Genomic DNA, 16,839 nt, shown 5'->3' with positions numbered 1-16,839 from the left:
GTTAATTCAACTTCTATTTTTCATTTGTTCAGAAGTTATGTGTTTGGAACTATGTTGTCAATAGAGAGATACAAAGGAGTTTAAAAGGTAATTGCTTTCAAGAACTTCATTATGTTTATAGCATGATATGTTAACATATAGGGGGATATAAAAATATAAACCAAGGCGTATAATTACTCTTTTAAGGAATGAGGTATTGATAGGTTCTGTAGAAGAATAGGAGAAATTCCTTTACCTAGGATAATCAGAGAAGGTTTTATAAAGGAAATAATAAGCCCCAAAGAGTGCCTGGGATTTAGGAAGGATGAAGAAAAAGGGAGAGGGCTTTGTATCAGTTATCTATTACTGTGTAAGAAATGACTCCAAGACGGAGTGACTTCATACCACAGTGATTCATTATTTTTCATGACTCTATTGGTTGACTGGATAATTAGTTCTTCAGTTCATTTCCCTCAGGTAGCTACATAGAGTTGGCACCTTGGCTAGGGACAAGGTTCAGCTGGGACCACTGGATAACTATACCTCTCCATTCTTGCTATCTTGCTATCAGTACATTCCAGGCTTCCTCATGAATGATGGTCTCAAGACAGCATTCCAAGAAAACAAAAGCAAAACAAGTAAGTCCCTTAATGTCTCTGGAAATTGCATAATATCATCTCTGCCATATTCTACTGGAAGTCATAAAGGCAGCACAGATTAAAGGAAGTAGATTCCACCTTTTGGTGGGAGGAGCAATAAAGTTTCATTGCAAAGAGATGTGCATACCAAGATAGGAAAAATATATGGTCATATTTTGAAATCCACCACAAAGGAACTGAATGAACAAAGATTTGGAAGCAAGAATAAATTATTTGGAGGTTCAGCAAGAAGATAGTTTATGACACTGTTTTTCAGAATACATGAGAAGCTCTTGGCTATTCCACAGATACTGTTCTTAGGGACCTCAACAGTTTATTTAGGTTGTTGGCAGTGCCACTTTACTCTTTGGGTCTGGGATCAATAATACTTGTGTTTTGGTAAAGGGATATTTTAATACTATTTCAAGCTTTGTATTTAGTGTTCCCATATTAATATAAATATAATAGTAATACCCACTTTATAGATATATAGAAAGAGTAAGTGATCTAATGTTATCCTCTGTTTATTGCTTCTTTTCATATTCTGGTGCTAAAGATTAGAGAAATGGCTTGCAGGTATCATTAATGAAAAGCATTAATGAAAATTACTGGAAAACATTGAAAATGTCTACCTCGTACAAAATAAACAGAACAGCTGGAAATAAAAGAAATTCCATTTTTCAACATAGTGAATCCATTCTGTACTTACTATATTTTCTCTTTTTTTTTCCTTTTTTCTTTTCTGTAACTGATAAAAGTAGACTTACAACTAGGTAGAGTGATCTGTTGTTTGCATTTTATAATTTGAAGGGCAAAAGAAAATCTCTGAATCAAATCATTGAACCACTGCAGTATCTGAATCTCACCATTGTTGTTTCCTTGTGTTTAAAGGTTTTTTTAAATAAAAAACATATAATATAAGAATATATATAAATACCCTGAAAAATACAACTAATAAATGAATTCAGTAAAGTTGCAAGATACAGGATTAATATGCAGAAATCTGTTGCTTTTCTATACACCAATAAAGAACTATCAGAAAGAGAAAGTTATCCCATTTAAGATCATATCAAAAAGAATAAAATACCTAGGAATAAACTTAATCAAGATGGTGAAAGACCTATACTCTGAAAACAATAAAACATTGATGAAGGAAATTGAAGATGATCAAATAAATGGAAAGATATCCCGTGCTCTTGGATTAGAAGAATTAATACTGTTAAAATGGCCATACTACTCAAAGCAATCTATGGATTTAATGTAATCCATATTAAAATACCCATGATATTTTTCACAGAACTAGAACAAATAATCCTAAAATTAATACGGAGCCACAAAAGATCCTGAATTGCCAAAGCAATATTGAGAAACAAGAACAAAGCTATAAGTATCACCCTCCCTGACTTCAGACTCTATTACAAAACTACAGTAATCAAAACAGTATGGTTCTGCCACAAAAACAGACACATAGTTCAATGGAATGGAATAGAGAGCTTAGAAATTAACCCATACACCTATGGTAAATTAATCTTTGACAAAGGAGGCAAAAATATACAATGGAGAAAAGACAGTCTCTTCAACAAGTGGTGCTAGGAAAATTGGACAGCTACATGTAAAAGAATGAGATTAGAACATTTCCTCACGCTATATACAAAAATAAACTCAAAAATGGACTAAAGACCTAAATGTAGGACTCGAAACCATAAAACTCCTAGAAGAAAATAGGCAGAACACTCTTGGACATAATAGTTTTTTGGATCTGTCTCCTAAGGCAAAGGAAACAAAAGCAAAAATAAACAAATGAGACCTAATTAAAATTAAAAGCTTTTACACAGCAAAAGAAACCATCGACAAAACGAAAAGACAACCCACTTAATGGGAGAAAATATTTGCAAATGATATGACTGGCAAGGGGTTAATATCCAAAAATATATAAACAGCTCATACAACTCAATATCAAAAAACCAAACAAGTCAATCAAAAATTGGTAAAAGACCTGAACAGACATTTTTCCAAAGAAAACATACAGATGGCTAACAGGCACATGAAAACATGTGCATCACTAATTATTAGATATGCAAATCAAAACCAAAATGAGATATCACCTTCCATCAGTCAGAATGGTCATCCTAAGAAAGTCTACAAATAACAAATGTTGGCGAGGTTGTAGAGAAAAGGGGGCCCTTGTACACTTGTGGGAAAGTAAATTGGTATACCCACTCTCAAAAACAGTGTGGAGGTTCCCCAAAAAACTAAAAATAAAACTACCACATGATCCAGCAATCCCACTCCTGAGTACCTGGAAAAAAACAAAAATGCTAATTTGAAAAGATACATGCACCCCAATGTTCATAGCAGCATTATTTTACAATTGCCATGGTATGGAAGCAACCCAAGTGTCCATCAACAGATGAATGGATAAAGAATACATGGTGTATATATACAACGGAATATTACTCAGCCATAAAAAAGAATGAAATTCTGCCAATTTAAGCAACATTGATGGACCTAGAGAATATTATGCTTAGTAAAATATGTCAGACAGAAAAAGACAAGTACTATTTGGTATCACTTGTATGTGGAATCTAAAAAATAAAAGGAATGTATAGAGCAAAACAGAAACAGACTTACAGATATACAAAACAAACCAGTGGTTACCACTGGGGAGTGAGTAGGGGAGAGGGACACATTAGGGTTACCGGATTATGAGATACAAACTACTATGTATAAAATAGATGAGTATTATACAGCACAGGGAATTAAAGCCATTATTTTGTAATAACTTTTAATGGAGTATAATCTATAAAAATACTAAATCACTATGCTGTACACCTGAAACAAATATAGTATTGTAAATCAACTACACTTCAATAAAAAATAATAGTCATTGCCATATAATTATTGAAACTATTTTGATGTAGTCAGTTTTTATGATAATAATGGGATTAGCTGTAAACAGTTGAAATGTGTCCAATACTATGCTATAATTTTGATAAATTTAAAAAATGGTCCCTTCTGTGTATCAACTTATCTTACTAGTTGAGAGTTAATTCAAGTAATGATTCAATCAACTCATTGTATCATGTGGAATTCCTCCTTCAAAATTCCAACGTCCCTAAGAGGGATATTGTATTAAATAGTTTTCAATATTTAACACTTAATATAAAGTAATTAATGAGACTAATTTCTAACAAAATAGTTGGCATGGTTCAGGTACTAGATGAAATGGGGCATGGATTAAGTGAAGACTGGGAAAGAGAAAATATCTGTTTCATAAGTGGATGCCTAGAGGCAGCTTACATATATGGGTAATTGCAAAAGAGCATCCAGGGAAACCAGGAGCCATTATGAGACAGCTGGAAGGAGAATAAAACTTTGAAATTGGAGATCTGATGATCAGCTTCTTCACTTTGTTCTAAGGCCAACTGGAGTGATTTCAAGTGTTTTAGCAGGCTGTGTGAGACATATAAAATCATACATTGGTGGAATATTCTCCTTCCATGTCTTAAATATCATTATTAAAGGTGGACTTTAGTGAATAGAAATAGAAATGGAAATGATGGATGAACCACCTATGTGGCTTTAATGGTTACCAGAAATGCATTCTCATATCAATATTTTAAATTGCTTAGTCTAAGGCCAATTATTACTTGCCAAGATTTATAAAAGAAAGATAACTAGGAGAAGTAAATGTTGGATGTCAACTTGAACAGGCACAAAAAGTCTAAAAAATATAAATCATTAATAAGAAGATGAATGGCTGCAGCTTGACCTAAGGAGCAAACAAAATGAAGTGACTGGAGAACACAGTTCATTCAGAGAACTGGATATCATCATCTGATCTGTTATCCTGAGCAACTTATAAGAGTGGAGGCAGAGTTACAATTAATTAGCTAAACAAAGATTTTGTTTGACTCTGCAAATTGTTTAACCCTGAGAAATAAACTATATTTAGTTTATATACTTGGAATGGCTATAAGTTTATTTGTGAATTTTTGTAAACTATGGAAAGGAAATGATCATTAGCCTCCTTCCAAAGCATGTGAGTTGGGAGAATTAAAGAATAATGCCATTTGCAGCAACATGGATGGATCTAGAGGTTTTCATGCTGAGTGAAATAAGTCAGACAGAGAAAGACAAATATCATATGATATTGCTTATATGTGGAATCTAAAAAAAAGTGTACAAATTAACTTATCTACAAAACAGAAATAGAGTTACAGATGTAGAAAACAAACTTATGGTTACCAGGGGTAATGGGAGGGAGGGATAAATTGGGAGATGGGATTGACATATACACACTACCATATATTAAATAGATAACTAATAAGGACCTACTGTATAGCACAGGGAACTCTACTCAATACTCTGTAATGGCTTACATGGCAAAATAATCTAAAAAAGAGTGGATATATGTATATGTATAACTGATTCACTTTGCTGTACACCTGAAACTAACACAGCATTGTAAATCAACTATACTCCAATAAAAATTTAAAAAATAAATAAAATTAAGGGCCCTGATAAAAAATAAAGATTAATACCTTTCTGTAAGAAGTAGTGAATACTATTTGAGAACAGGGATCATGTTGAATCCTTAGTGAATATTGTAGTGGCTGCATGTAATAAGTGTTCAATAAATATCTACTGAATTAATTGATACATGAATGAATAGTGGAATCTGTGCTTAGCTATATGGCATTATTCAATCTTTTAACCTTTGTCTCTTTGAGAACATTAAACATTCATTCATGACTTTAATGTATATGTTATGAAAATAATAGGTGTTTTTAAGTACTAAAATGTATTAAATGTTAAAAAAAATTTTCTAAATATGCTATTAGGCTCTGATGTGCATCGTAAGGAGCTCGTTACCCTCCTCTCCCAGGTTTTCTAATCAGTTGAGAATCAATCTGTTTTATTAGGCTATTAATAAAACTACTTATTAGAATATTAAAGTTGCATAACTAATCAAAATTAGTGGCTTAAAACAAGAACAGCCATTTATTTCACTCATGAATCTGTAACTTATGCAGGTCTAGGAAGGCATGACTTTTTGTTCCATGTGTTATCAGCTGGGATGGCTTGAATGGGTCTGAAAAATTCACTTCTTAGTTGGCTCAGCCACATACATGGCTGGTAAGCTGATGTTGTCAAGCTGTGTGCTGCACATACAATCATAGATTGATAGGACATTTTCCTTCCTATCTTAACTTTTCTTATTAAATATGAATATAAATAGAAAGGGAAGTGATGGTTGAACCACCTGCACAGCCTTAAGTGTTACCAGAAATGTCTTCTTATATCAATATTTTAAATTGTTCAGCCTAAGGCCAGTGCTTAGCTGGGAGCTCAGCCAAGACTATTGACCAGGGGCCTTAATTCTTCTCCATGTGGAACTTTCTAGAAGAATGGGGTTCCTCACAACACGGAAGCTAGATTCTAAGAGCAGGTGTTCTAACAGTGAGGAATTGGAAGTTTCTAGTTTCTTAAGGCTTGGGCCCAGATATTGGCATATGATTATAGTTACCGTAGTCTATTAGTAAAATAGTTATAGAGTGTGCCTAGATTCAAGGGAAAGGAATATAGACACTGCCTGTCAATGGAAGGGGTGTCAGAGAATTTGTAGTCTTCTTTAATCTAACATAATTATCTTTAAAATAATCCCCTTGTGGTGAAAAAGAAAAATATAAGACTTTTTAGATAAGACATTTACTAGTGTATATGCCAGAATTATAAATTCATTAAATGTGATAAGCTTATAAAATTAGCTTGTCTTAAGTTGTCTTAAGCTTAAAAGGCTACAGGAGAGCATATAAAAGGCTTATCAAATTTTAACAGATTATTCTAATTATTCCTAGTAAAGTAGGCAAATTATGTCTATGGCATCCCATTCAAAGGGTAAAATTCTATAATAGTACTCTGCAAAACTTGCCAGGCCAAGCATGAGCATTCATGTTTGATGAATGACAATAGGCCTTCTTAATTTATTTATTATCTTAACATGGCCAAGGTATGTGTCACCTTAGCTTCTAAATATTTTATTCTCTCACGTGCATTAATAGTGTGTATTCCTTCTATGTTTTTGTATCGCCAGTAGTGAAGTTTGACTTGAAAAAAAGGATGTTTCTGAAAAAATGTTTCCTAGGTTTTTAGTGTGTGAACTTACTGGAAAAAATATCTGAATACCTATTATGTTCCAGGAACTGGTCTGTGTTCTGGAAATACAGCAGTGAACAAAAAGGACAAGACCCAAACCTGTACTTACAGATTTTGCATTTCTGATAGGGAAGATAGATATCAACAAGCAAATAAATAAATGTGTAATGTAAATTAAAGTAGTGATAAATAAGATTAAGAACACAGGCATAGTAAGCGGGTAGAGGGTTGTATTGAAGGAAGGGGATATTCTTTCTGCTGAGTGAAAAATTAATTGTTTGGGAGCTATTTCCATGATGATGATGATGTTGATGACGACGATGATGATACATACATAACATTTCATGGATACTTACTCCCTACTGGACTTTTTAAATACTGATTTATATGTTATATCGTTCAGCACAACTCCTTTGTAAAGATTCTAAAGTAACTGTAAAGTTGTAAGAGAGGAAATAATAGAATCCTAGAGAGATTTAGTAACTGGCCCAAAGACAGATAGCTAGTAAGTGGAAAAACATATACTCTTAAAGGATGCAAGAATGCTGGTAGAGGTAGTGTGAAGGGATTGTACTGAGGCTCTATTTTGAAGGTAGAGCCAATAGGAATTGTTGATAGAGTAGATGTAAGAAATGAATCAAAGAATGAATTGAAGAATGACGCTTTGGTTTTGTTCTGAGCAACTAGGTGTGGCTTAACAATTTAATGAGATGAAAAGTGCATTTGGTTGTTGAAGAGAAGGTGGTGTAAAATAAGAGTTCTCTTTTGGACTTGTTAGATTTGAATGGCAGTGAGACATCCAAGAAGGCTTGTGTGTCTGTACTTCAGGGGATAGGTATTACTTTGGGAGTTAGCAGCATAGAGGTAGTTTCTACTAAGATCAATTTCTTTCATTATCGTGTGTCATGTCCCAGGGTCACTCTCATTAAAGATGTATCCATTTATCCTGGGAACACAGACTGTGGTGGGAAGCAGTATTGTTGCTTACTATGGAATATCATGCTTGCTGTCACTATATTTTATGAAATGTGTACTAGTCCTAAATGTGGAAAATATTTTTAAGGAAGAGTGGTTTCTCTTTTTTAAAATATACATATATTACATGGATCTGTACATGTGATAAAATTTTATAAAGCTGTACAACAAAAAAATGACTGCATGTAAAAAAATGCTGAAATATAATGTCTATAGTCTGGTTAATTGTATTTTGCCATTGTCAATTGCCTGGTTTTGATAAATTACTCTAAAAAAAAATTACTATAGTTCTGTAAGACGTCATAATTGAGAGAGCTACATGTGGGTACATGTGGGTATATGAACTTTCTGCATGATTTTTTTTAACATTTCAAGGTAAAAAATTATATATCTATAATTATGTATATGCTATATATGTATATATAATTATGTGTATGTTACATATTTGTATATATACTTATATACATATAATTATATATATAATTGAATGTCTTACCTTAAATTGTGACCTTGATTAGTCCTACCCAGTGCAGGACACCACACTCACATGAAAGTTGGAGGCAGAAAATATCCTTGTAATATACCAAACTTAATGGGATGTTGATTGTATTCTTCATTTATTAATGCTGAAAATGTTAAATACATTGGCAGTTTTATTCATATTTTAGTACTTAAGCTTTTCATATGACTAGAATGTATGCATATTTAATGTACCCCCAAAGATGAAATGTGTGGTAATTTGTTAAGCAAAAAGGCAGTAGTAAGACACTTTGGCAAATATAACATATTACAGGCATCTTAGGGAGCCAAATGAGTTGAACGTGTCAAAATAATAGTTCTGTGGTATTTACTGACAACTTAAAATAGCTGGGGGCTATCTATTCAAAAACATGATTGTAGCATTATTTCATTAACCTCTAAAAAGCTCATTATTTTAAAAACATAAATCCTCTTTATGTCTCTTTTCAGGAAATGCAAAATTCCATTTGTTGCATGATTCTTCTACCATTAGTTTGTTCACATTATTTCTGTGTTCGTCTTTCTTAATGCCAACAATGATGGAATAGAATGTTAAGTCTGTGATTACCTCTACTTTTTTGTTGTTTTTAAATATAAACAAAGATTTAAAGACCCAGATGGGAAATGTCAGCACTATATTCTTCCTACTCAGTTCTAACAAAATATCATCTATCTTAAAAATTGTTCTTCACAGGCATCAAAATCCCTAAATAACAGCCAAAAACCCCCCCAAAAAACCAAAAAAAAAAAAAACTGAGTAAATGCTTGTAAAATCATAGCTTCCTATTGTGAAATTATAATTTGTTGTACTCAAAGAGCAACTGTTATTTAAAAAACAAATGATTTTCTGAAAATAGATTGAAGATCTTAAGTTGCTTCACTGGCTTGTTGTTATACTACTTCCATCAAGTGGGATTTGGTTGATGAAACTGTGAAATGAAACAGTCCATACTTTTTGTTTAGACGAGTAATTTTTCAAATGCTTAGAGGAACAAGAATGGAAGTGATCACTGTCTGATATTCCACTTATTTGTGAAATGCTTATGGAATGAATGTGGTTACTAAACATTGTGTTTACTGAATATTGAGGGGAATAAAATACTGCCCTCTTTTCAAAAGAGCTTACTGTTAAACAAAGGAGTAAAATCAAAGGGACAAGATAGGCTGGGAGTGGTGTGTGATTGAAGGTGTGTTGATCTGGGGCTGAACTCAATTGCTTTTAAAAGCTTTTTCAAGATCAGGTCAACATTAATAACCTGACCAGATCTGGAGAGAGAAGGGTTGGTAAATTATCGGTTGAGGGAGGGAGTAGCAGTCAGGGGCATTAAAAAACCCTATTCCTGGGCTTCCCTGGTGGTGCAGTGGTTGAGAATCTGCCTGCCAATGCAGGGGACACAGGTTCGAGCCCTGGTCTGGGAAGATCCCACATGCCACGGAGCAACTGGACCCGTGAGCCACAATTACTGAGCCTGCGCGTCTGGAGCCTGTGCTCCGCAACAAGAGAGGCCGCGATAGTGAGAGGCCCGCGCACCGCTAGGAAGAGTGGCCCCCACTTGCCACAACTAGAGAAAGCCCTCGCACAGAAACGAAGACCCAACACAGCCATAAATAAATACATAAATAAAAAAATAAAAAAATACATATGATTGTCTAAAAAAAAAAAACCCTATTCCTTTCCTAGCCACTGTAGATGAATAACATTGGTTTGCAAATTGACTTTATTCTTAATTAAAATAATGAAATAAAAAAGCCTTATGATACTGGGTTACTGACATAAATTTAATAACTAGAATTTTCAGGCACTCCCAAAGTTTCATTTTAACTGTTAATTCCAACCCTGTTTCTCTCCAGAATCTTCTAGAAATGGAACACTTTGATTTGTCTTCCCTTCCTATATTTCTGATGTTCTGTCAAAAATATTGATAAGCAGGGAAGTAATCCAAAACCTGGACGAAGCAAGCAGTGAGACAGAGCATACATTTCTAAACTGGATCATCAATCTCTCGAAAATTTAAATTGATTAGGCTTCATTCAGGAGGACGGGGCTGGAGGATAACTTTAGTCATATGGCTAAGAATGTCTTAGGCAAATCATAACCTTGGATCATCTAATTCTTCATGAAATCTATCAACCACTCTCATGTTTTACCACAATGACTAGAGTAGTGCTCACTCATAAAATCATGTTTATCATACTAAAGATAACACTTACTGAGTGAACACCAAATTCTGGGCACTCTTCTCAGGGGTTACCATGAATATGCCGAAAAGTTTATAAAGGCATCTCTGTCAAGTGATTCATTGGTTTCACCAATATTAACATCATTTTTTTTTCACTTGGGGTATTTGATTTATTTTCATCATTTCTTCTCTTTCAGCTCTTCTTTATGCAACTATTTTTGGAAATGTTACCACAATTTTCCAGCAAATGTATGCCAACACCAACCGGTACCATGAGATGCTGAATAATGTACGGGATTTTCTGAAACTCTATCAGGTCCCCAAAGGCCTTAGTGAACGAGTCATGGATTATATTGTCTCAACGTGGTCTATGTCAAAAGGCATTGACACAGAAAAGGTATGGGTTATTATTATTGTTCTTGTTATTTATTTTCTATTTCAATAGGATCTTCAGATGCCCATAGCTTTCCCACTCACATATTACTTGTATAATTGCTTTATAAATGTTACTCTGTATTTCATAAGTGACATATCAGTCAATCATATTATTTAGTGCTTGGAAGGTGGAAAATGTTCAACCATTAATCATCAATTAGTACTAGTCATCAAACTCAATTTAGGAATTGTGGTTCCTGAAAACAGCTAATTACTTCATTTCCTCAAAACATTCTCATTACCACTCAGAGTAATTTGTCACATTCCTCTAAAATGCTAACTGTGCTGCCATTTCTTTTGCTAGATTTTATTCTTGATTTCTCTTTTGACATTTTGCCCATTTAAAATTGAGAAAGAAACTTCCTTGCTTATAACTAAAAGATTATATGTCTTCTATTCTACCCTCTACTTAAATTTCTCTTCTCTCTATCACATGTTCTATAATGCAACTTATAATTCTTTGTTTTCCCTTTTTCCCTACACAAATCTATGAAATGGATATGACCCTTGCAATCCACCTGTCATATCTAATTTCTTGCTTGTCTTTTCATGCAACCACTTTAAATTTTTCCCATCTAGCTCATATTAGGGGCAAAGAAGAAACCAAAGTCCTCCCCATGTTAAACAAAATCAAATAAATTCTCACTTCCTACACCCAGCTGATTCACATCCAATATAGGGAATGACAATGATAAGACTTTTAGAGAAAACTGATCTTAAGCTATGTCACTTTATAAGTATCAGCGAAGGCTTTATTTTTAGGTACTGATTTTTGACATATGATAATCAGATAGCACATAACCTTCCTTGCCATTTCCCACAAATTTTATATTTTTTAATCATATGAGGTTGACTTGTAGTTTTTCTTTCAGACCTGCTCAACAAGCACCTTTCAATGTCAAAGGGAAAGAGCCAATGAACAAAGTAGAGGTTTAGTTAGGGGAATTTCATGAAACAAGTAGGAAGTTGTAAGCCAGAGCAGGTGTTAGGAGCAGAGGATTGAGGGGGGATGAAGGGAACGGACTTGAGGGTAAGAGCTGAGGGAGGGAAGCCTTCAGAGAGAGTGCAAGTGAGATACTGGAGGCTAGCTATGTGGAAGAGTTATGAAAGAGGGTGAGATTTGCTCTTCTTTTGACATTTACAAGATGCAGTTAAATGGCCCCTTAAAGTGGAATGTGTGACCACAGAGGGGAAATGGACAAACTGCATACCTGTGGAATTTGATTAATGTGTACCTGAACTGATATAAGGTTAGTAGGGAGGGAATCCAAAGAAGGAACAGGATCTTCCTGAAGGGTGCACGTAAGAGTCAGTGTTTAAATCGCTAGAAGCAGGATGTTCTCTGAGGTCCACATTCAATGAAACTGAGCTAAAGACGCAACCATCTACCTTGTCAATCACTATCTCAGTCAGAGGCTTTTCTTTCCAGAAAATTCAGTGGGGTCTCATGGTAGTTGACAGATAACATCAGTAAACTGATGGAATAATAGCCCTTTATATTAGAAAAGTACCTGGCCCAGAGCCTATGCCACAGATCTCGTACATGGCAGATTTTTGAGTTCCCTTCTCTAAGTTCCCAGATGCTGGGTTAGTTCGGGAATGGAACCAATAGATTCTCACAAGCTTCCCTTCTAGTACCTGCTCAACTGTCTGCTTCATGATGCAGTTAGGGTGTAATATACTGGCATCGGGTGTTTACGGAAGTGCACCCACCATGTAGTTATTACTGACATTTTTTTTGGTTGTTTGCTGTTCATTTGTTGTCACAGAAATGTACTTCTGATTGGTAGAATATCCATGGACAAGGGAATAATAGGAAAAAAAATGGGGAGGTTAATATTAAAGGTGAAATAAAATTTTAATTCACATAAAAAGATTTTTAAAGAAATAAGTAAAAATATTAAAATGAATTGACTTTTGGATAAGAGAAAATCATGGATGTGCCTTCTAACTAAATGGGAAATCTTTAGAGTAGTGTTTGACTAGTAGGAAGAGCAGATTTAAAGAACCGTGGCACATACAAAAGTCTTTGTATGTATTAATGCAATGGAGTACATAACAAATTAAGTGATAAATAAATTTGGCTAGAATATGTAAAACCTCTCACACCAAAAGCTATGGAAACAAAAATGAGATAAAGCATCTGCAACAAATATCACAGGTGAAAGGTTAATTACCTTAATATGTAAAGTGATTTTACAGATCAATAAGAAGAATTAGAATACATGGGGAAAATGAGCTGAATGCATAGATAATTTATAGAAGACAAAAGTAAAAATTACTAATAAATATACAAGAAGTCTTATTTTCACTTGTAATGAATAAATATTGAAAGAACAAGAGACTGTCAAATATAATGCCTAATCTTAGCAAAGGCTATAGTGACTGACACTATCATATTATTCTGGTCGGTGTGTAACTTGGTAGGGTGCTTCTTGAAAACAGTTTTACCAAGATAATATCCTAAATTTGGGGATATTCTAGACTTCAGTCCTTATGCCTCTTCCCTTTTCTGTCTAGAATCTCTCCTTCAGTGATATCATACAATCTCATGACTGTAATAATACATGCTAACACCACCCTAGTATACATACTCATCCTGGACCTACTCCCTGAACCACAGATTCTCCTATTCAACTGCCTACTCATATCCAATGAAGTTGTCCAGAACTGAACTCCTAATCATCTCCCATAAACCTGCTCTACTGACATTCTTCCTCAATGCAGTTAATGGAAACTCCACACCTCAGTTGCTTAGGACAAAGCTTCCACATTGAAACTTCCCCCAAATCCTATTGGCTCCACCTCCATTTCTCACCACCTCCATTGCAATCAGCTGGTTCAAGTCACCATCATGTCCTACCTGGGTTATTCTGTAGCCAAGTGATTGGTCTGTGCATCCACCCCGTCCCTGTATAGGTTATTCTCAGCACAGCAGCCAATGAGCTTATATGGCTTTCATAATAAAGCTTTCTATCTTCTTTCTCTCTCTTATCTCTCATCTCTATCTCTTTTTTTATCTTATTTATCTCATCCATCCATCCATCTGTGTATCTAACTATCTATTTTATATTCATCTTTACTTTTGATAATAAGAGTGACATTGGTTGAGCCTGTTAAAATGCAAGGGTAGAAAAAAGAAAATGAAAGTTCGATGACAGTAATCACATAAATCCTGTAATTGTAGTCATAATCTTAGAAGTGTGGATTTACTTGAGGATAGCTTCAGTAAACAGCATCTGATTTTTAACAGTTATACCATATTTGATATTAGAGACCTCTATTAGACTTGCTGTTCTTCAATAAGTGAAATATTTGTCTTACTATATGTTTCTTATCTTACATTTTGTTGATTGTTTCTTTCGAATATTTTATCAATGGTGGTTGTTATCAAATTTAACTTTGAGTATGTACTGAAAAAGATCAAAATATAATGTGGGAAATGAAATGTCTTTGTTCTAACGCTTCTCTTGTTAGTTCTAAAACAGCTATTTTTTTTCAGCTGTTGGTGCAATAGAATTTAATGATGCATTTCAGCTAATTAGAGAAAACGTTTGCCCCAATTACTGAGATTTCATTCTGTCTCTTCCACATACTTAGTTTTATAGATATTTTGAATTCAGCTTTAACCCACAAGCAAATTAATCACTGTGATTTAATTCAGTCTTAACTTGTCTTTTGTGAATAATGCTTTCTCTAATACAAATTGTGGCATTAAAATCACTACTGATGTGGAGATTGTAGCATTTTTATCATGAAAGTTTGCCTTAGGCAATTTAAAAATATAAAACAGTACCTAGATTAATTTGATTTGGTTCAAAGTATTTTATTGACTACTAATTACTATAGTTGCTTTAGATTCTTTTCTAATTTAATAATCAAAATCCATCCTCTGGGCTTTGCTACTTGCTAACATTCTGTGCAGTTAAAAGACAAGAGAAATGGGTGGAATGAGTGAGGATTTAAAAGGGAAAGAGCAGATTATGGGAAAAAAATAGAAAGGATGATAGTTAAAGCTCGAAAAATCTATCCTACAGTTTGAAATGATTTTACTGAGAAATAATTCAAATAAAGTAAATGGCTGGGGACTTTATTTTCAGCTTTAGGACTGTATGAAAAAATATATAACTTGTAGCATGTTGTGTAGACCACATATTTCTCATAATACTGGAATCATTTTCAGCTTGTTTTGTAGAATGAAGTTTAAAACCTTAATGTTTTTTATTTTCCACTGTCTAACATTTTTTTTTCTAACATGTTCTTTGAAGAAACTCAGTAGAAAAAGCTCTTTGGTCTTCATTTCTTGTTTCATGGGTTTTATAATAAGCATAAAGTTATCAGTAGGCAGATCCCATTATATGAAAAGTTCTGGCAGAATTATGCAAAACATTCAGGCAGAATTATGCCTTTAGAATATAAAGAAATTGATTTTGAATATTTTAAAATCTTGGATTATTTTTAAACCAGATTTGTAACAGGAGCACTTTACTTCTTCCAAATATAGTAGGCAATATATATTTTTTTCTATGAATTAAAGTAACTTTCTTTTAATCAGTTTACTTTTATACAAACATATTTTTTTAATTTAGGAAAGCCTGTCTAAATATTTCTTTGTATTCCTAAATGTGAAAAATGGGGATACGTTCTTATATATTCATGGTGTCATTATCTTGGTTCAATATTTAAATTATTTAAATGCTTCAAGAAGTTTTTATAGCAATGTACAGCTGAACCCAAGAGTGAAAGCACTAGCCTTCCAAGAAGAGCTCCCCCCAGTTAAATATGCCATGTAAGTATATACATGTGAAGATAGTAAAACAAAACTGAATTGGTCTTAAGATGCATTAATAGGACTTTTGTCTCCGGATCAAGAGAGGTACTAAGCATCCCAATACAGTCCATGTTATTCAGATCATAGATGAAATATTATGTTCAGCGATCAGCTGGATATTTTAAAAGAAATATTATCAAATGGCAGCACACTTACTAGAAGATAATCATGATGACATAAAGTTCTGGGAATCTTGTTATAAGATGAATAGTTAAAGGAAATATGAATATTTAGTTTGGCTAATTGAAGACTTTGGGGAGAGGTATGACAGGTCACCTGAACTATTTGAAGTATTTAAAGATGCAGTGATCTATCTGCTTCAGGAGGAAATTAAGTCCCTGCGGGTAAAGGATACAGACAGAACATCGTCCAAAATGAACTTGCAGGTCCTGACACTGAAATTACATAACAGCTGTATCTGAATGATTTAGAGTAATATTACATATCATAACCTTTTTACAATTAAGAAACATATATTCAAGAGATCCTGTATTAAAAATTATAGAATAAAATTCAGTAATGGTTCAATAATTATTTCCCAACAATTTTTTATTAGTACATCTAAGTACTGTAGTTTTACACATGAAACTAACTGGTTTTTCCAAGGTAGCAGAACAAATACCATCTTAAAAAAGTTATGAGGACTCAGCATCCCTGTTGGGGCTAAGCCAGCCCAGGCCCATTGGACAATTGGCATGTTTTTCCTGTGGTCTTTAAATAAACTGCTTGTTGGGCAAGAGAGACTATGGCTAGTTTATTATTATAGGAAACGATATTTTAGCCTGTTGTGTGAAAGCACCGTGGCCCAAATATCTGAAAACTGTGACCTTTTATATCTATACCTATACATGGCAAGGGAATTTAACTATTGTCATGTCCACATGTGCTTCTCAGTTGTTACCTAGTGAAAAATTACAGGGTAAGCATTCAGACTTATTATTGACATTTCTCTTTTCTAGCTGACCTGCAGGCATTAACTGAAAAGGTAGACTTTATCTGAAACCTCAATTATATTTTTCCTTTCATGGATCAGAAGTTAAATAAAATAACACTCAAGGGTTTATTAGAAACATTATAAGTAGATAGGAACTTTAATATTTTCTGTGATAGAAATTTGAAACAT

The 16,839-nt window shown here is 33.8% G+C and overlaps 1 protein-coding gene across 1 annotated transcript in view; it reads left to right on the top strand.

The window, feature by feature from the left end:
• Positions 1 to 16,839, top strand: part of KCNH5 (potassium voltage-gated channel subfamily H member 5) — a 345,928-nt gene that overhangs the window by 214,691 nt on the left and 114,398 nt on the right. Inside the window, exon 8 of the mRNA XM_061182660.1 lies at positions 10,648 to 10,847. Within this exon, the coding sequence (XP_061038643.1) occupies positions 10,648 to 10,847 (200 nt within the window). The remainder of the gene's footprint in view (positions 1 to 10,647; positions 10,848 to 16,839) is intronic.

This window comes from Eubalaena glacialis, chromosome 2 (genome assembly GCF_028564815.1).
Source record: "Eubalaena glacialis isolate mEubGla1 chromosome 2, mEubGla1.1.hap2.+ XY, whole genome shotgun sequence".
NCBI lineage: Eukaryota > Metazoa > Chordata > Mammalia > Artiodactyla > Balaenidae > Eubalaena > Eubalaena glacialis.
The sequence above is the reverse complement of the archived record's forward strand: the minus strand, read 5'-3'. Positions and strand labels throughout refer to the sequence as shown.